At 37.5% G+C, this 22,614-nt stretch overlaps 1 protein-coding gene across 3 annotated transcripts in view; it reads right to left on the bottom strand.

Moving 5' to 3' along the window:
* Positions 1-8,343: 8,343 nt before the first annotated feature.
* Positions 8,344-22,614, bottom strand: part of MEGF10 (multiple EGF like domains 10) — a 380,133-nt gene continuing 365,862 nt past the window's right edge. For 2 of the 3 annotated variants that reach the window (XM_008014293.3, XM_008014292.3), the window contains 3 exons: positions 17,839-17,883; positions 16,844-17,050; positions 8,344-15,342 (listed from right to left, as the gene is read on the bottom strand). In XM_008014293.3, coding sequence (XP_008012484.1) covers positions 15,152-15,342; positions 16,844-17,050; positions 17,839-17,883 — 443 coding nt within the window. In that variant the 3' untranslated portion in view covers positions 8,344-15,151. The other variant, XM_073010716.1, reaches the window with a different exon arrangement.

Below are 22,614 nucleotides of genomic sequence, written 5' to 3' on the forward strand. Positions count from 1 at the left end.
GTGAAGGCTGAGAGAGGCGAGAAAGCTGCAGACCAAAAAATGAAGTAACAGAGGTCTGTTCATGAGGCTTAGAGGAAAGAAGCCATCTGCATAACATATAAGGGCAGGGTGAAGCAAGAAGTGCTGATGTAGAAACTGCAGCAAGTTATCCAGAAGGTCTAGCTAAGATCACTGATGAAGGTGACCACACTAAACAACAGATTTTCAGGATCCATGAAACAGACTTGTATTGAAAGAAGATGTATCTAGGAGTTTTATAGCTAGAAAGGGAACATCAGTGTCGGCTTCAGGTTTTCAAAGGACAGGCTGACTCTCTGGTTAGGGGCTAACGCAGCTGGTGACTTTAAGTTAAAGCCAATGCTCATCTACTCTTCTGCAAACCCTAGTACCTTTAAGAATTCTGCTAAATCTAGTCTTCCTGTGCTCTATAAATGTAACAGCAAAACCTGGATGATGGCATAGCTATTTATAGTATGGTTTACTGAATATTTTAATTCCACCATTAAGACCTACTGCTCATAAAAATAATATTCCTTTCAAAATATTACTGCTCACTGACAACGTACCTCGTCACCCAAGAGTTCAGACAGAGATGTACAGGGATATTAGTGGTGTTTTCATGTCTGCTAGCATAATATCCATTCTGTAGTCTATGGGTCAATGATCAAGTCCAACTTCAAGTCTTTTTATTTAAAAAATACATATTGTAGGGCTATAGCTGCCTGGAAAAGATTCATCATTCTAGATGCCATGAAGAACAATCGTGATTCATGGGAGGAGGTCAAAATACTAACATTAATAGGAGTTTGGATGAAGTTGATTCCAGTCCTCATGGATGACTTTGAGAGGTTTCAGACTTCAGTGAAGGAAGTAGCTACAGATGTCACAGATATAGCAAGAGAACTAGAATTAGAATTGAAGATGTCACTGAATTGCTGCAGTCTAATGATATAGCATATAAGGAGTTACTTTTTATGGATGAGCAAAGAAAGTGATTTCTTGAGATGAAATGTACTCATAAAGATGCTGTGAACATTGTTGAAATGACAATAAAGGGTTTAGAATATTATATAAACTTACTCATAAAGAAGTGGAAGAGTTAGAGAGGATTGACTCCAATTTTTGAAACAAGTTCTACTATGGGTAAAATGCTATCAAGCAGCATCATATGCTACAGAGAAATCTTTCATGAAAGGAAGAGTCAATCAATGCAACAAATTTCATTGTTGTCTTATATTTAGAAATCACCTCAGCCACTTCAACCTTCAAAAACGAACACCCTGATAAGTCAGCTACCATCCACATTAAGGTAAGATCTTCCACTAGTGAAAAAATCATGACTTGTTGAAGGCTCAGCAGTTTTTAGCAATGAAGTACTTTTAATTATGTTCATTTTTAGATATAATGCTATAATGCACATAATGCACACTTAATAGACTGTATATAGTATTGTATAAACGTAACTTTAATATGCACTGGAAAATCGAAACATTTCTGTGACTCACTTTATTGTGATAGTATCTTCATTGCAGTGATCTGGGACCTGCAATATATGTGAAGTATACGCCTGTATGTAAAGTTGCATGACAGTGTTTTGATAGATTATGCTTAGTCTTTAAGCTTTCACTTAATGGCAATGTGGCTTCTTAATATTTATGATATTTAATACTGATTTTTCTCTTAAAAGTATCTATAACATGTAGTGAATTACATAATGTTTTTATATTGGTTCACTCCATCAAAAACATTCAGTGGGAACCTATCTTATATGTACCATGAGCTGATCTCAAAGAAAAATCAGTTTCCTCACCGGAGGAAAAATGCTCTTTTAATAACAAAAAGGAATTTTTCTATTAATTAATATACCTGGTTTCTCACTCTAGGTTTAAGGGTATTCATTGGCAATCATCTTATACTTTTCTCTAAGAGGGAAAAAAGCAATATTGTAAGCCTCTGTCTCTTTTTTTCTTGCACTGTTTTTTCCCTTTCTCCACTTTATAAATAATGCATTGTTTCTGAAGTCCAACATTTCAGAGCCTGTCAAGGGTCTCTCTCAATATCTCAGGCAAGAAAGAAAAATCAAGCCTTCCATTCTGGTGTTTTAAGATTACCTTTTTTGAATGACTTAACTCTAGTTTGTTTTCTGCCAGAAATAAAATCTACCTGCAATACAAATAAAATATTCAGTACACTTTATTTTTACTTAATTTGCAGCTGAAACCAAGGTTAAAGGCCAAGCATTGCTATTTATCAATGCCCACCTAATTAGTGAGTAAAAAGATGAAAGTGAATCTTTTAAAAACTAGTCTAATATGAAGAAAACAACAGTTCACTAAGCCCTTGTAACGTAGTCGTCTGTTTTTAATGGCCTCTATTAATTAAGCATGCATCCTGGGAAAAGTCTCCAGTGGGCTCTAATAAATTTAAGGAACACTGTCTGTGTATACTTATAAACAATGATGTGATTAAATAGCTTTGTGCATGAGTGCATTATTTTTCTGAATGGCAATTCATAAATAAATCCTCATGCAAAGAGTTTATATATTAAAGGGAATCTGGGACCTCTTAGTAAAGCATCCTCCAACTCAGTGTTTGACAGGAAAGCCAACAGAGAGGAGAACTCCTCCAGGGCCAAATAACTCATTGGAGGATCTATTCACAAAAGAGGGAATCCAATTTCTGGTAAAATGAGTATATCAGAAACATATACACTTGAGGAGACCCAGTTCATGGCATTTTCCTTACTTGAATGGATACACTTTGTGGACATCAATGTTCCTAGACATAAAATGAACAAGTAGGAGAAAATCTGCTCTCAGCTCCCTTCCAGCTCCTTCATTGTATAAAGTCAATATCAGTGGCTTGGGAAGAGACCATGTTCCCCCTGCTTGGACAATCAGAAATCACGGCTGTGGTAACCTAGTAACGTGCTGAGGCCGCTCATACAGGCTTGTGAGAGCCAATTGTTAAATTTTCCAGAATTTCATGAGCCACTTGTTAAACACAGCCATTATTATTAAAATTATTATAGTTAGGTGTGGTGGCTCACACCTATCATCCTAGCACTTTGGGAGGCTGAGGCTGGTGAATCACTTGAGCCTAGGAGTTTGAGACCAGCATGGGCAACATAGTGAAACCCTGTCTCTGCAAAAAAAAAAAAAAAAAAAAAAAATAGAAAAATTAGCCAGGCTTGGTGGTGCACACCTGTAATCCCAGCTATGCGGGAGGATTGCTGGAGCCCAAGATGTTCAAGTCACAGTGAGCTGTGATCACACCACTGCACTCCAACCTAGTGACTGAGTGAGACCTTGTCTCAAAAAAAAAAAAAAAAAAAGAAAAAAAGAAAAAGAAAAAAATGAAAAGAAGAAAGAAATAAAGTATGTAACTTACAAATCAATACATTATATCTTAAAAGGGAAAAAATACTCAAAATTCTTCCATTTTAGTTATTTGCTACCTTTTACTATTAGCTATGTCCTTGAGGTTAGTTGCATCTATTGTGTCTGTAGTGTGAAAATGCTGTATAATGGTGAGCTACTGAGCATCTCTTCCTTACTCTGCATTCAGGGATGTCACGCTGGAAGTTTGAAATCACCCACAGTGGGAGGCTTTACACTATAGGAACAGTTAGGTGCTACGTATCAGTGCCTTCTAATTTAATTTAATTTAATTTTTGAGATAGAGTCTCTCTCTGTTGCCCAGGCTGGAATGCAGTGGCGCCGTCTCGGCTCACAGCAGTCTCCACCTCCTGAGTTCAAGCGATTCTCCCGAGCCAGCCTCTCGAGTAGCTGGGATTACAAGCATGCACCACCACACCCAGCTAATTTCTGCATTTTTAGTAGAGACAGGGTTTCCCACCACGTTGGCCAGGCTGGTCTTGAATTTCTGACATCAAGTGATCCACCTGCCTTGGCCTCCCAGAGTGCTGGGATTATAGGCGTGAACCACCCCACCTGGCTTCTTTACATTTTTTAGAGAGCTGGTTGTTCAACATTTACCAGCATACCACTGAAGTCACTAGGCTGACACCAAGGAGAGGGAGCAGTGGATTTATGTAAGGGAATCAGAGTCCCAACATAAAGCAGACTACACAGATGTCTCTACAGGGCAAATTCCACATGAAATATTTTTGCCTGGGTAGATGGGCTCCTATATTCTCTTTAGCCTGACGCAAGTCTGGCCCTGTAAAGAGAGATGGAAGGAAGGAGAGTTGGATAAGCAGAATCTTAGACTGAAAAAGCAGTTCTAAGGTAGTTTAGGTCAGGCCAATGTGGAGTCTTTTAGCCAAAGTCACCCATCAAAGGGGTCCTGCACCTGACAAAAATAGGCCTTCCTTAATTTTCCCCTGTGCTCAATCATTGCCTGGAGAGCAGCCTGTTGAAAGTGTAGTCCCGGTGCAGATGTGGTGTAGGGAGCCACAAAGGCAAAGGAAGAGATGAGAGAAGTACAGGGAAGAAGATGGTGGGGGCTGGAGGGAGAATGAAGACCAGCAAATAGTCCAACTTGGCTGTGATGGAGGACTCATAGAAGCAAAGAAGGGAAATGTTGAATGTAACATTTCTCATTAAAATGCACTGCTTAGTGTCACCTATTGACACATATAATGAAAATGCTCTTGACACTCAAAACCTCTAAAGCTGGGGCTCTCAGATTTGTGGATAAGTATCAAAGACCTGACTTGAGCCTTGAAGTAAAAGAAAACATTTTGCTAAACAGACAGGCTCTTTTTATCCTATATCCCATTAGGTTACCAGCTTCCTGAATTTGCCACTCTCATTCTGAATTATTGCAATTGTAGGATGTGAAAGGAGCAATATTTCCCAGTCACCTGAGGTGAATGCTGAGGAAGAACAAAGCCAAATTTGGCATTGACAAAGTAAGAAGAAGCCATTATTCACTTATTCAATCAATCAATATTTATTGAATCCTTGCCATGTACCAAACAGCAGTAAACCATACAGAAAAGATCTTACCCTCATGGAGCTTACATTCTAGTTAGAAAGGCAAACAATAAATGAATAAACAAAATAATAATACATCTTCAGATACTAAGCCTCACAAAGTCAATCAAGTAGGGTAATAGGATATAGAATGATAGTTCTATACCACACAGGTGATCAAGAAAGGCCTTCCTCCAGAAGTGATGACTAAGCAGTAGGCGACATTAGAGTTTTTCCCTTTCCTGTTGAAAACTATAATTTGACTCTTACTATTCTGGTTTCCTTTGCTAAGAAAAATTGCATATCTCACCTAACACAGCCTCCACTTTATATTGACTCCATTCTCTGTTTACCACCTGCTCGAAAGCTAATATGTATTATAGATAACACATTGAAGCAGAATAGCCTGTACTAGTTTCTTAGTTCCAAAAGCCTTTGTTAAAAAGAATCCTCCTAATATTTTTTGGGATGACAAAAAGTAATTTTTAAATGGTAATAACTAGAATCTTACAAATGTGTAAACAAGACCATGCAGATTTTTTTCAAGTTTTACTTTTTTCTTTAAAAACAATAGTATCTTTTATGTTTTCCCCTCAAAGCGTAAGTGTAAAAAATAAACAAGTTCTTATACCTTTAGATATATATGACTTAAGCATTATTTTCTTGAATTGTTAAATTCTATTCAGTTTTGGAAAATTTGTTAACATACAAAATATTGGGGCCAGAAACTAAAACTCTTTTCTTTATTGTTACACTGAACATTAGATAACTATCTAATATTTAGATATTTAATTTGAGGCAAAATAAGTATTTTGGCTTGACTCTACATTCACATGTTGATATACTAATTAAATTATTATACTCAGTCTTATCGTCAAGCCAGGTTTACCAACCATTCATACAGACTAGGTAATAAGAAAGATGATCTCCTTCCCATTAACTATAAAATCAATCCTATGACGTGACTTTAAACATTGGAATGTGATAACAAATGCTAGCTCTGTCATTCATAATCCTTTGTGACATGATGGATAGAATTCAAGCATTGAAACCAGTGTTGAGCCTCCAGAAGTGCATGTGATATGTAATGGCTGCTGTGTCAGTACAATTTGACTTTCTACAGTCTCTCAATTCCTCACCTTAATTTCAGTATGTATGGAATCTGCAGTTCCCTTCCAAACAGTTGGGAAGCAATGTCTCAATTTGCTGATCATGACTGGACCTCTAGAGAAGACTGTTTTTATTTGTTCTTCTAATTGTCCCTAACGCCCAAGATGCAGCTAATGCAAAGCTGGTCTATACAGTCAGTTAGAAGCCTAGAAAATCGAAAAGCTCAAATGTTAATTCAGCAGTCTATCTTTGTTTTGTGGCATGTTCAGCAGAGGTTACAAGAAATCAATGGACTTCAAGTTCTGGTTTTAGGTGTTTAAAGATTATCTGTTCCATAAACCTCTCCATATTATATTCCAATCATCGAATATACTATGGCAAATTGGCCACAGTGTGGCATATTTGGATTTTTCTATTTCTTCATCTTCAGTATAAAAAAGTCCAGGTCATCAACACAGAAGGAAGTACAACATGCCATAGATCAAGAGCCACACAAGAAAAAATTCCAAAATTTTCAGGTTGAATTGTTTTTTTCTGATTCTTTAATAGCAATTCAATTAATCCTGATAAACAGGAACATCTGTCTCACCAGTCCATCCTGGCCAGATTATCCAGTGTCAGTCCATTATGTAGGTTCCTTCTCTTCTTCCTGTTGCCACTCTCTCTGCCTGGTCTAAACTAGTTGGGGTCAGAGATTTGAAGCAGAATGAAATGCGAGCTATTTAACAATCTGTTGTCAAGTAGCCGTTTCTGGCCTGGGAAGAGGGCGAGCTGATGCTACCGCAGAAGAATAGCAGGCAGGTGCACAACCCACTTTGCCAGGCAGTCACCTGCCCTGACCTATGTGGCTTTCTCCCTATTCCTGCTCCCACCTTACACTTTTCCTATTTGATGCAATTATCTTTCCGGTGTAAGCCATATGGTAATTCTGCTTGAACAAATTTAAGTTTGTTTTTCTATCCTTAGAGTTCAGAAATTTGACTAGGATATATTTCCCTCCATAGTTTTTTATTAATTCTGTTTCATTAACCTGGTAAATCCTTTTATATCTGAAATAAAGATCTGAAGATCTGAAGATCTGGAAAGGCATAGTTTATGGAAGATTTTTTCTATTATTTCTTTGATTTCTACTTCTCCATGGTTCCTTATTTCTTCTTCTGGATTAGCAACTACTTAAATATTGGGTCTCTTGGACCAGTCTTTTCTGTTTTCTCAACTATGCTTTCATTTTTTGAAAATTTACTCTTCTAAAACATGAATGCAGTCTCAGCAGTTAACATACAAAATCCTTGTGCAAAAATCACTAACTCCTATACACAAACAACAGTCAAGCTGAGAGCCAAATCAGAAACCCAATCCCATTCACAATTGCCACAGAAAGAATAAAATATTGATGAATATAGCTAACTAGGGAGGTGAAAAATCTCTTCAAGGAGAACTACAGAACACTGCTCAAAGAAATCACAGGTGACACAAACAAATAAAAAAAGTTCCATGTTCATGGATAGGAAGAATCAATATCATGAAAATGGCCATACTACACAAAGCAACTTATAGATTCAACGCTAGTCCTATTAAACTACCATTGATATTCTTCACAGAACTAGAAAAACCTTTTTTAAAATTCATATGGAGCCAAAAAAGGGCCCAAATAGCTAAGGCATTCCTAAGTAGAAAGAACAAAGCTGGAGGCATCATACTACCTGATTTTTAACTGCACTACAGGGCTACAGTAACCAAAACAGCATGGTGGTGGTACAAAAACAGACACATAGACCAATGGAGTAGAATAGAGAACCCAGAAATAAGGCCACACACCTACAACTATCTGATCTTCTACATGCCTGACAAAAATAAGCAATGGGGGAGAGATTCCCTATTTAATAAATGCTGCTGGGATAACTGGCTAGTCATATGCAGAAGATTGGAACTGGACCCCTTCCTTACACCATATTAAAAAATCAACTCAAGATGGATTGAAGACTTAAATGTAAAACCCAAAACTATAAAAACCCTGGAAGACAACCTGGGCAATACCATCCTGGACATAGCAACAGGCAAAGATTTCGTGACAAGGATGCCAAAAGCAATTGCAACAAAAGCAAAAATTGACAAATGGGATCTAATTAAACTGAAGAACTTCTGCACAATAAAGGAAACTATCAACATAGTGAACAGACAACAGAATGAGGGAAAATTTTTGCACACTGTGCACCTGACAAATGTCTAATGTCCAGCATCTTTAAGGAACTTAAACAAACTTACAGAAAAAAAAAAAAAAAAAAAAAAAAAACATTAAAAAGTGGGCAAAGAACATGAACAGACACTTTTCAAAAGAAGACATATATGCAGTCAACAATCACATGAAAAAAAGCTCAACATCACTGATCATTAGAGAAATGCAAATCAAAACCACAATGAGATACTATGATACTATCTTACACCAGTCAGAATGGCTATTACTAAAACATCAAAAAATAACAGATCCTGGCAAGGTTGCAGAAAAAAAGGATCATTTATACACTGTTGATGGGAGTGTAAATTAGTTCAACAATTGTGGAAGACAGTGTAATAATTCCTTAAAGATCTAAACACAGAAATACCATTTGACCCAGTAATCCCATTACTGGGTATATACCCACAGGAGTATAAATTCTTCTATTATTAAAGACACATGCACACATATGTTCTTTGTAGCACTATTCACAACAGCAAAGACATAGAATCAACCTAAATGCCCATCAATGGCAGATTGGATAAGGAAAATGTGGTACACATGGAATACTCTGCAGTCATAAAAACGAACAAAATCATGTCCTTTTCAGGGACATGGATGGAGCTAGAGGCCATTATCCTTAGCAAACTAAGGCAGAAACAGAAAACCAAATACCACATGTTCTTACTTATAAGTGGGAGCTAAATGATGAGAACACGTGGACATACGGAGGGGAACAACACACACGGGGGCTTATTGGTGGGAGGAGGGAGAGGATCAGGAAAAATGACTAATGGGTACCAGGCTTAATAACTAGGTGACAAAATAATCTATACCAAAAAACCCCATGACACAAATTTTCCTATGTTACAAACCTGTACATGTACCCCTGAACTTAAAATAAAAGGTAAAAAGAAAAATAAAAAAAAACATATTACTTTTGTTTTTACATCCTTCTATTGAATTTTTAAATTAGGAAATCATTATTTCTAGTTCCAGGGGCTTCTCTCTTGTCCTATGATTGTAACCCTTCAAGAGTTTTAATCATATTTTATCTAGGTTTCCTTCTATTTTCTACTTTAGCTCCACCTCCATAGTAGAGGCTTATTGCAGTTTTTCAGTTTAATCTCTTCTAACTGAGCTGCCATGTTCCTGAGTGGGTTGTGATCTTTCTTTGTCTATTTATACTAACAGGGTACAGATTTGCATTGCCTCTGATTTGACAGTTGAGGTAGGCATTTTTCCTTTAGTGACTAGCTGGTGATTAGCGTAGTCCCTTTGTTGTTTATTTCTTTTCCTGAGACAAAGTCTCACTCTGTGGCTCAGGCTGGAGTGCAGCAGTGCAATCATGGTTCACTGCAGCCTTAAACCTCTGGGCTCAAGCAATCCTCCTATCTCAGCCTACTGAGTAGCTGGGACTACAGGTGCATATTACCAGGCCCAGATAATTTTTTGTATTTTTTGTAGATACTGGGTTTTGGCATATTGCCCACGCTGATCTCAAACTCCTGGGCTCAAACAGTCCTCTTGCCTCAGCCTCCCAAAGAGCTGGGATTACAGACATGAGCCACCACACCCAGCCTTATCCCCTTTGTTGATGTGAGTGGCAGAAGGCTTCAGTTCACAAGTCCAAGTAGAGACAGGTTGACCTCAGCCCAATGTGGAAACTGCCTCTCCTAAGTGCCATCACCCGAGGAACAGTGTGCCTCTTTCATTGCTGCATGATGCAAACAGCAGAAACATTTCTCCCTTCCTCTTTGTGTATCCACCCAAGACAGCTGACTCTCATCATGCACCCTCTCCACCTCGCATTAACTCTCATTTACATCTTTAGCACCAACTGGCACCTTCTTTCAAGGTCTTGATGCGTCCCTGTATGCGGAACCCCTTCTGGTTGCCAAAACCAGCCCTTGACTTTTTCTGGATGGTTGTATTCTCTAGAATGTTCCCAGGTCACCATTTTCCTCAGAAACTCACATCCAAATGTTTTAAAAGCATTCCTAATTCCAATTAGATAAAATGTTACTCGAAAATATAAACATATTATTGCTTTCCTAAATTACATCTCTAGAAATAAAATATGTATGGAATTTTGTGCTAGTATAAAAATAGATCAGGATGTGGTCATTCAAATGTATAGCTTCTATAATATTCATTAAATACTCACTTCTGATCTATTAGCCTCATCATTCATCTGGTTATTGTAAACTGGCTCATATTATTAGCTAATTTTTCGTAATAGTAATGTTAGCTAACATTTACTAGGTGCATAGTGTATGCCAGGCACTGAAGTGTTTTGTATGTATAAAGTTATTAAATTCTCACAAACCCTATGAAATTTATTGTACTCTTACTTCCAATGTATTGCAATATAGAAACCAAGGCCTTAAGAGGCTAACTTAACCCACAGAACCACAGTCACACAGCTAGCCAGATGCTTTATTTCCCTAACTAAATAATAAAGGACTTGAAAACAGCTCATGCCTTACACGTCTCTGCATCCCCAACTGTGCTTGGCATTCAGGTCCCCAGTAAAGAAGCAGCTGTTGAAAGAAGAAACAATGTTTTATTCATGTTTGATCCCTACTCTGCAGTGCTATAATACAAATGTTTCAAAGATGTTTTAATCATAAATGAAAGTATGAGATTTAGAAAGCAAATCCACATACTATAACCTAAAGCTAGTTACAGAAGACTTGACTCTCAGCCACTAACCTGAGTTCCAGGGATCCAAATATGAATAAAATGTTGCCTCTGTCTGTCAAGAACAAGTAGTCTGAAGGGACAGCCTATACACAAGCAATGAAATATAATAAAATGGTATATATTGCTTTTTAAGTGTGTCTGTAAAGTGTTATGGGGCCACATATGAAAAAAATATATTATTTTTTCCATAGGAACACAAGATTTTTTTCTCTCATTAATCAACAGTAGAATGGGATATAGAAAGAAACACTAGAGTTTTTTATTAGAAAGTTTATTGCATTAATCTATAAACTCATTTGGTGATATAAATGACAATGTAGACTAATAATGATGAAAGTTTATCATCTTTGGAAAATAGAGATATTTCAACACCGAAAGCATTGTTTGTTTGTTTGCCACAACCACGTAAATCCTAATGCATTTTGATTTTTTCTTTTTAAAAATATAGATTGCAATTCAGTCATATCAAAATGAAGCCTAGACTAAATACTGAACTAGCAGACCCAGTGTTAGGACATCAATATTAACAGGACTCTAAAAGGGCAGTTTGCTGTACATCTTTAGTTAATAAACAAGCAACCATCCATACCATGTGATTCACACTTGCATATGCATGTACACTTTCATGACGTGAAGCCTTGAAGACCAAAATCTCTCTTAAACATTCAGCTTGAATAATAAAGACATGTCGCCCAGAGATAGAAAATTCATTATTTTAAAAAATATAACCTTAAAACTTAATTTTGTATGATTTTGTTTAAGCATAAAGTGGACTACCAACATTGACATTTATTATAAATGATATCATGATACCCTTGTTTAACTTTTGCAATATTTACCATTTAAAAATCTCAATAATTGACGGCTACTGTGGCTCTGTGGGGGTCAAGATGACCACACTTTCATAAAGTTTTTGCATTTCTCACAACACACAGTCATTATGCTGATGGATTTGGTTCAGTCAGGTTACAACTGTCCTATTATAAAGTTCTATGGCTGGTTTTCCTGAAATTGGTGAATATAAATTCCATAAAGATAATGCTAAACATATTAAACTCTCTATTAACATTACTACTATATCATAGGACAGCGATTAATGTCAAACACTGTAAATAATTATAAAATGTTCCTTATTATCATATAATTAACCTCAAATAACATATTCTCCTTATTAAAGCAAACATGAGTTATCATTTGGGCAAGTTCTGATGTACTTATATATAAACACAAATAATTTATAAATTTTCTGATACATCAACTTCTAAGGAAGGAATAATAGTTTGGCTAACAATACTATATGACTGGCATTGGCTAAGTATCTCTAAACTCCTTTACTGCTTTGACCACCACGGGATTTAGAAAGGAAATTAGTTATAGGGTCCAAAATTAACATGGGTTCAAAGGTCATGAGAATAGACTCACTTGGTATGAAGAGTGACATCACTGTAAAATTAAATTCGATACATCTGGAAAAGTTCCAAAAGTTTGTAATTTCAGAGGAAAAATTTTGCCAAGGTTCTTTTGTTTTCTCTTTAATTCTCATTCTAACAAAAGTTTTCTTTTACCCAAATTGGTATCAAAATATTTAGAACATTTTGCCTTCTCAACCAGACCTCTCCAAATGTAACACGTAGTTTTAAAACATCCAAATTGCTACATGTGTCCTGATGTTTGAAAAGTCTTGAGTAAGCTCTAATAAGAATTGCCTCAATTCAGAACACAAACGTCATTTCAGGACATAAGCTAACTGGAGTGATTTACTTGTCAAAAAGAGCACACAGGAAGGGATAGCAGTGGCCCTTTGGAGTTCACATCTATTGCCCAGATTTTAAGTTGCTGCTGCCTTTGTACAGCAAGCTTTTAATTTATTAATAGTGGAATGAGAAAAGAAACAGTTGTTTTTTTGACCTATCTCTAGGGAATAATGGGGAAATTCAAATTTACCATGGAGCTCAGAAGAGATGATCTTTAAAAGGGGGAAAATGTCCAATTTTTTCTTACCAATAAGGACCCCTGATGGCTCCTGACTCACATGTGTCTCAATTAGATGCCTATCACCTAGAGTTGGGAGCCAGCCGGTGGCTAACTATTGGAATAAATCAATTGTTTCTAAGGTGTGTTCCAGGTCACTCCTTATTTCCTTCAATTGACTTTGGAGTTCCTCAAAATGAGCAGCCATCAATGCAGTGAGTCTGTTGTATTATCCATCTGATAAACTACCATCATATGTGCCGATGTGTGACATGAAATAACTGGATATTCCAACTCCATAACCAGCAGGGACAATGACTTACGTGCACTACTAGCAGAAGGGATGCACATACATATTTGTTAACTGACTCACTGAGACAGACAGAATGCCATGTAGGATTTCATGTCTTTAAAAGACTGAAGACCACTGTTTCTCTTATAAAGTTGCTTCCTTATTCAGTTTTTCAGCCCCTTTGCTTGGTCAAACAGATCAATGGAAGGGAAACTGGCTTTCTTGCATCATGTCAGCATTCTCATATTGCAAGATAAGTCTGGTTTGCCTGGAACAGTCCAGATTTAAGCTCATTACAAGATAATTACTAACAATGCCCTCCATTTACTCTCAAGAGTGTCCCAGTTTGGATGGTCAATTCTATGATCACCATAATGAGAGTTTTTTGTAAGATGAGTCTGTGGTACTCATGCAGTAACGTTTCCTTTCTGCTCCCCTTCTCCCTGGTTTAACCAAGGCTCAGAACCAACAGATCCAAAGGAACTCTATTTTGGAATATTGAAAAGCATCTCTCTTTCAATCATAAGCCAATCACCTGTGGTTACCTATTTTAGTAATGGCCAATTTTAATCAATTCAAATTATATATTTTCATCTTGTGCCTCCAAAAGAAAAAAGAACAATGCATTTTTATCAAGCAAAAGATAAGCGGCAATAATACAAGGAACAATGAACATATAATATAATAATTTTTCATTAACAATCCAAACACTACAAAACATAGAATATGCAACTTAAAAATGGAAATACAAATTAATGAAAAGTGGGGTACATGTCACATTAGCAATGCAAAAGACCAGCTTAAGCATAGTTTCTCTAAATTGACAATTAATAAAAGGAAAGTGCCCTTTCTCAAATATGCACAAAAATATTTCAGTCACTTCTAGGGAAAGATTAACCAAAATGTTCCGCTAATTCTATATTACAGCACGTATTACTAATGGTTTACAAAACGTAGGCATCATCTTGCACTTAAAATTTACAACCTTTATCAATCATTACACACTCATTCCATCCAGTTTGTCAAAAATAAAATTATTTCATTTCTATATTTATGAAATAACTATTGATATGTTATGAATCTCAAGTGGTGAATATGTATGATGGAACCAGTGATCAGAATAATGTCATAGATCTGAAGCTGGTTGAGGGTCAGAGAGAAAACCACCTCTGCCTGGCATATTTGTGTATTGACTTCTGCAATACTTCCTACTATTTCTAAAATAATTCTAATTGTATGTTTTCTCATTCTAAACAAAACCTAAGATTTTCATATTTAAATTTTCTGTCCACTTTTAGAGTATATTCAAAGTCTATCCAGTTATACCACCTGACAGAATGTTTCCTCCTGCATTCATATGATCCCTACAATTCTGAGTCCGGTTGAATAAAGTTAAGAATAAGGACTTAACAATATGTACCTTTTCTTCTACATGTTCAGTGATTCCCACTTTCATGAAGTAAATTTGATGGTAAACTGTACAATCCTAGGTACAGCTGTATAATGCAAATGAGAAAGAAAATATTCAAAGTTTAATTGTTCAAGCAACAACGCCAATGTCCACTGCAACCTGCGTCTCCGAGGGAGTTCTGCAAGTTCATGCTTTCAGCAAACATCTTACAATAAGTCATGCTTCACGGTTATAGTTCAAAAACTAACAGCAATGGCAAATCACATCTCTAACTCCTTCAAATCCACCTGAACAAAAAGCACCTATAGTCAGTGTCAGCCTCAGCTTTGAGCTTTCCAGTTCATATCCAACAATTGCAGCCTCAGCTTTCAGCTTTCTGGTTCATGTCCAACAATTGCCTACCGAGTTGATTAACATTCACATGAAAGTGGCAAAATTGAGGATGGAGAAGAACCAAACAGCAGTTCTGGAAAGGTTTCCAGTGGCTACCCAGCAGTCCTTTGGTGTCATTCACTGCTGCTGCTGCTGCTGTTGCTGCTACCGCCACTGTCCTCTTGCTTGGGGGAAGATGAACTGTCTCGGACTGGCAGCAGGTCATAATGACAAGGGATGTGACTGTTCTTTGGGAGGTCATATGGATCCTGGGTGAGATGCCCATTATTGCTGAATACTCCTTGGACAACACTCACTGTAGGTTCTGTGATAACCAAGGACACATTAATTTATCAGCAATGGAAACATTTTTAAAAAGAATATGGCATTTCTTGTGAATTTCAAATATACCAATGGGACTTTTAAAAAAATGTAAGGAAATACTGGTTTTAAAAACATGATATTAAAAATCATCACATACAGGTGGCAACTCTGTATAGTTGGATCAACTGGCAAACACAAATGGTGTTCAGAACAAAAGGATGAACACATAATCAGGATGAAGACATTAAGGGAATATACAGAATCCTGGATATGAATCATGGTCTGAAAAACCCCTTGGGGATAATGTAGGCCAAGCCCCTTATTCCACAGGTGAGAAGACTGAGGTTCTCAAAAGTTAATTCGGTTCATGAAAACACTCAACAAGTTCACAACTTTGGGACTCAAGACTCAGGCTCTCAGTTGAGTTCCCATCCTACTGTGGCAGGTTTGTGGGACAGTTTAAAGGAGAATTGCTACTGACTTTCCAAAAATAAATTTAGTTCACTTTGACTTCCACTTTAAAAAGCTGTCTTAATGCTTTAAAAAGAAATTATTTTGTGTATTTTTTCCTGGGGACATACCTGGCATAAAATAAAATACTAGTAGTAAAGTAGCCACTTCATTTACAAGTAGTAGAGAATATTTTAAAGTTAAAATCACAAATACTCACAGAGATATAGAAATAGAGAGAAAAAAATGAAAATAGATAGCCCTATTGTTTAGCCAACAGTAGTGGTGGTATGTTTTATCATTTCCCAAGTGGTATTTGCAAAAGACAATCAAAATAATCTCAATTTTAAATTGAATTCATATTAATTTGCATCACATTCACATCGGAAAATATTACAACTATATTGGACAAGTTTAAAAGTAAAATGTTTCAATCTTGCTAAATGCATTATAATAATATAATGAACCAGGAAATGGAATCACCTGTTTAATCCACTTGAACCATTTGTTTTGGCTAACTAGATATATTAGCTAATAGGATACATATGCTATCCACATGTGTGCCAAAATATTCACTATGGTTGCAAAACAAAAGATGGATGATTAGGTGAAAAATAAAGAAAATTTACCTTAAATTTTTCTAAATGATATTGTCCCTGGAAAATTCCTTTGGCACCAATTAATATGATCACTAAAAATACAGGTCACATCTATTAATAAAATATGGTGACAAAACCCCGTCTCCACCCAAAATACAAAAAATTAGCTGGGCGTGGTGGTGCTTGCCTGTGGTCCCAGCTACTTGGGAGGCTGAAGTGGGAGGTTGGCTTGAGCCCGGTAGGTGGAGGTTGCAGTGGGCCAAGATTGTGCCACTGCACACCACCTGGGTGACAGAAAGAGACCCCATCTCAAAAAAGTACAAAATAAAATAAAATACGGACCATTATTTTCAAAAAGATTTCTATGACCTGCAACTATTAAATTCATAAAGACGTTAAAATTGTTTTTAAAAACTTATGCACTCAGTTCTTTCTATGGTTAAGAGATCTTACCAACTTCATAGACATTCTTGTTGGCTGAAGTTGAGTTGTTGATCTCTGCATATGGGGAATCTCTTCGTGCCGGCGATTTCATCTCCACATAACCACACTCTGAGCTTTTAGGGATAAGTACAGGTGGGTCTTTAATAGTGGCATATGGGTTCTCAGAACTGCTTAGGGAGCAGTTACTTGAATTATATTCAGAATTCTTTCCCAGGTCTGCGAAGAGAAATGGGAAGAGAAAGCTAATGCTGTGTCACTGGCAACATCATTTCTTGGTAATAATTTACTTTTTTTCTTTGTAGCTAGGTTTCCATAATTCTACACACTGAAAATAACACTACACCTTTTCCACCTGTTTCGGAGAGAACTTGCTATAAAATGACCCATTCGTAAAGCAGCTTTAGTTCCTCTCCAAGATGAGTACTGACATCAATAACATCAATATCATTATCTGATTTCATTTTTATGATCACATTCAAATATAATCAATTACATTCTATTTTATTAATAGAAAATTTACTGAAGTTCAATCAAGAAACCAGCTGTTGATGGCCCCAGGGGCACCAAGAGCGCTCGGTTATCATGACAAGAAGGCATTTGTGCTGGGAGGACTCCTGGTAAAACTCTGTACTGGGCACCTAATCACTCACACCCATCCTAAAAAGCAGACCTTGGTCAACATGTAACCATGCGGATCTTTTCTTACTGTCTCTGCTATTTCCCCTTATACGTTTCTGTCTCCCCATAAGCCATATTTCTTTCATATGAGTGTTTCCTCAGCAAACTGAATCTTTTGTTCCCCAAAGACTTAAGCTCTACCAAGGTCCACCTCTGGTCAGTTTCTTGATGTCAGTCACACGTTTGTGTGTTTGCTGTAGTAACTGACCACACTAAAAATTCTACATTTTCTCTTGTCACTCTAGCTTGTTTAAAAAATATTTCAGTCTTTGAGGTTAAAAAAATTTAATTGTGCTTCTGATTTCTTCTTCAAATTTACACCATACCTTTTAAGGATTTTCCCATGTAGCTTCTGTCAAGTCCAAAAGCACCTGTAATAAAGGAAGAATAAAACATCCAGTGAGAATTTAAAGGAAGAAAAACCCCATCCAATATTCCAAGGTCCTGGAAGAGGATCTCCCACTGCAGCAAACAACCAGGCCGTTGCTTTTCAAATCTTTACACTGGATCAGTTGTCCCAGATGTCCCCAGTGCTTAGAATTAAACACACACACCTTTGGTCATTCACCCAGTCATTTACAGTGATTCAGGAAAAGCTAGTCAAAACAGGATAGAAACTGAGGCCCAGAGATAAATCAGTATACTGATTCAAGGTTGCACAGTGAAAAGACACAGCCAAGACCAGAGGTGACATTTCACACCTATGTGCAGCTCTTTCAAGGCTCTGATGGTTTTCAAATCATTTTCCCAATAATCATTATTCGGTTTGGTTATATCATTGTCTTCACTACAAGCATGTTTTCTGGAGACTGGAAGCTTCAAACACTGTTGACTAACACTTTACAGGTGATATTAGCTCTTGTCCTTCTTTATTCAGCTTTTATTTTAACAATCTGACTTTTCCAGGTATGGGGACATAATTGTGTATGAGCCTAGATACATACAAAAAAACCACTTTCTCGTTGGAAAATGGCCAGCCTTTATTTCGTGGGTGTGGGGAGGGAAATAGGAGCGTTCCTGCTCATGCTGGAAAAAATTGAGCACGTAGGCAAGACAGAACGTGCAACCTCCTACAGAAATCAATCAGGTCATAAGCATGTTGTATAAAATACAAGCATTTAATCACAAATTCACACTATTAAAAACAAAATAAGAGGACATAACCTAGCCCATTTTATACTATCTGGCATATACATGCAAAATTGCATTGTTAATACTGCATGGGAATCAAGTATTCTACTGGAGCTGTGACAAAGAGGAAAAAACTATAGAATAGGAGACAAAGGAATTACATATCATCACTTATTGGCCATACGATTTTGGGCAAGATGTTCCACTCTCTGAGTGTCAATTTTCTCATCTCTAAAATGGGGAAAACAAAATTTGCCTTCCTGCCTTCCAGGGTTTTTGTCATGATTAAGTGAAACAGAGCATATGGAAACGCTTTGTAAACTCTGAAGCAGCATACAAACAAAGTGTGTCAATTACTCTAACACTCAGTGCATTATACTACGCTCTGCTTCAGTCTTTGCTTAAGCACTCCAAGACTTTTTCAATTGTCTTTTAAAAGACTATTACAGGCCAGGTGTGGTGGCTCATGCCTGTAATCCCAGGACTTTGGGAGGCCAAGGTGGGTGGATTCCTTGAGCTCAGGAGTTTGAGACCAGCCTGGGCAATACGGCAAAACCTCGTCACTAATCTTTTGAAATACAATACAATACAATACAATACAATACAATACAATACAATACAATACAATACAATACAATACAATACAATATGAATGTTACAGACTTAGGTTAAAAGTAGAGAGTAAAGTAACGACTAGCAATGAACATTCCAGGGAAGTATTTGAGAATGTTAAGGAAATGATACCCTTGCCACTGTGCATGCATCTCTTAGAGTGATGTGAAGCTCAAGTTGTGATGTTGGTGTCCTATGGGGATCACTGAGTAAGCACACACTGTTGTGGAGGAGGAAGCAGCCTTTCCTAAAGGGAGAGGGTCTGTCAGATATCCATCATTGTGGGACAGGAAACAGGAATATTTTCCTCTCTCAGGCACACACTCTTGCATCTGGGATGTGAAGAGTCTAACCAAGCCTACAGCTGGAGGGAAAGGCACAGGGTTACGCAGGGAGGCAGCATAAATGGGTGTGTAGTGAAGAATTAACCTTATCAAAGAAAGGGGTGGCCTTTGCCCTCAGCTCCTGGGAGGTGACCTTGAAGTCCTTGGACTGTCCTGCCCAATAGGAGTGCTTTTGTTCACCTGGAGGCCCAGGGCTACACTGGATAGTGTAACCAAGTGATTTATGATGGAGGTTTTGGGTCATATGGTATCGCCTCCACCTCTGGAAGGAGAAAGGCTAAAGGTCAATTATGTCTACATGCTGGGAGTCAATCATGTCCATATGACTGAGTCCTCCCCTAAACTGTAACCATGAGAATGCCCATTCAATGAGTTCAGTGAGTCCTTGTAGCAAAATGTTGATCCTGAGGGTGGTCTTGGTGATCCTCGAACTTGGAGCTGATGTCAGAAGTCAGGGTGGTCTTGGGAATTCCCAGACTTTATAAAGAGGACCCATGAAGATGGGGCACAGTCTGTGGCCCCTGAGAATAGCTTTATCAAGGAGCTCTGTCTACACTCCTCTTTGCCAAATACTCTTGGTCATCTCCAGACTGTAGCAAAGTCTTGTTAAATGTTTTAATCTTAGCTGTGCAGTGGCTAGCCTTCCACCAAGATGTGAAAGACAGAACCAGCATGGAGCAGATAGTAAGTTAGGGAATAAGAGCTGGGGCTGTGAGGCCAGACACCCCTGCCAGATTCTCTCTTCATTGCCTTGGAGGATCAGGGAGCTGTTTTATTGAAGGAGCAGTCAGGATTCCCTATAAACTCCTGTATATACCAATCCCTGGGGCAGGGCTTTCAAATGCTTGGTTTAATTTAATTCACACAATGATCCAGTACACGGTTATTACTCCCATTTTACAAATGAACAAATCAACTCTGAGAGGGTAAGTGATTGGCCCAGTGCCATATCTCAGGGCCTTTTGTGTGTAATTCAAGGCTCTTTCAGATACCATGATGACAACTATTCCATCATTTAAAGCATCTGTATACTTTGTCACCCACAACATGCCTGACTCTGTCCTTCGTGAAGAACTTTTTCTGTGCAACAACTTTAAAGGGATGTTAAATGCAGAATTATTCCCGAGTGAGAACAAACCAAGACGACCTAGAGTTTCCAATGAAGATTCTATGTTCCTAACACTCAGTCCCTTGGGTCTCATTGAGCCAGAAAGCAGAGACGTTTACATATGACCAATGCAGTGACGTTGTATCTTCTGGAGTTTTCAAAGTGGTCTAAGATAGAACAAGAGGACTTTTCTTTCAGTAGTGCTGGTTGGTATTTTGCTGAATATCAATTCATATATTCCTTTGAGCTAAATTATAAATGTAATTAAGACTCCTAAAAAGTCTCCTTTAATGTTAGATGATGTTACCAATAAGCATATTGTGAGTCTTGTATGTAAATAATTTTACTGTGGTTGGAAATACACATTCTATTGATAAAAATGGTATAGAATGCAGATAAAAGTTAGGAATTTGTACAGCAAGCGTGATAACCACAACACTATGGAAACGACTAAGAATTTGTATTCACCACTTAAACATTTTTATTTCCATAGAAACAGGCATTCCCGGAGGGATCAATTCCTATGACTGGCTCAGAAAACCTGACACTGCTTACAGAAGAAGCAGTGTTTAAGGGGAGCAGTTAGAAGACCAACTTGGAAATCTGGCTTTACCCCTTTCCTCCTTTGAAATTTCAGACAAGAGGTTTAACCTCTCTGTGCCTCTCAGTTTATTCCTCTATTATACAAGATTCACGGGACAGGGTCCACCCAGGAGGATTGTCCAATTTAGCAAATAGGCCAAGTGCGGTAGCTCATGCCTGTAATCCCAGCACTTTGGAAGGCCGAGGCAAGCGGATCACTTGAGGTCAGGAGTTTGAGAACAGCCTGGCCAACATGGAGAAACCCAGTATTTACTGAAAATGCAAAAATTAGCCAGGCATGGTGGTGCACATCTGTAATCCCAGCTGGTTGGGAGGCTAAGGCAGGAGAATCGCTTGAATCCAGAAGGCAGATCTTGCAGTGAGCCGAGATCACACCACTGCACTACAGCCTAGGCGACAGAGCAAGACTCTGTCTCAAAAACAAAAACAAAACAAAACATTAACAAATAAAAATACACAAAAATCAGCTATATTAAAATTTTAAAGAAACAACAAATAATCTTTAGTGTACATCCCATGTAATACCTGTGATATATTTATACAAAAAATATTTACTATTTATCTATCTGAAATTCAAATTTAACTGGGATTTCTGGCACCTACCTCCAAATAAATGTACGTGAAAGGATTTGTTATCCATAAGACACTGCGCACCTGTAAGTTACTATATCATCAAACTCCTCCCTGCAAATATGGGGTACAGGCTTGGAAACTGCACCACATAATTAATGGTGTATCACAGAAGTTCTTTAAGTGTGGACCAAGCATTCCTGCCCCCTTTTCAGGAGGCCTACGAGATCAAAACTATATATACACATATATATTTTAAGAGGTGGGGTCTTGCTATATCATCCAGATCAGACTCAAACTCCTGGGCTCAAGCAATCCTCCTGCCTCAGCCTCCCAAGTCTGGGGCTATAGGCCTGTGCCATTGTGCCCAGCTGCAAAACTATTTCCATAACAATACAACATTATTTGCCATTTTCACTCTAATTCTCTTTCAAGCATACAGTGGAGTTTTTCAGAAGCTACATAAAGTATGAGATCAAAACCAACTGAATGCAAAAGCAGACATGATAATCTAGCTATCTTCTATTAAGCCAGACATTAAAGAGAGTTTTTATAAAAAGGGTGTATAACAGTGTTGCTCTTCTCACTAATTTTGGGTAGTTTTGGAAAATGTAGTTATTTTTCATAAAAACAAAATTTATGTCACCGTGAAATGTGATGATTATTGTTAATTTAAATAAGTTAAATACTCTTTTTTTTACTTTTATTTACATATCAAATTTCATTACCATATT

The sequence above is a fragment of the Chlorocebus sabaeus genome, chromosome 23 (assembly GCF_047675955.1).
Source record: "Chlorocebus sabaeus isolate Y175 chromosome 23, mChlSab1.0.hap1, whole genome shotgun sequence".
NCBI classification, from domain to species: Eukaryota; Metazoa; Chordata; class Mammalia; order Primates; family Cercopithecidae; genus Chlorocebus; species Chlorocebus sabaeus.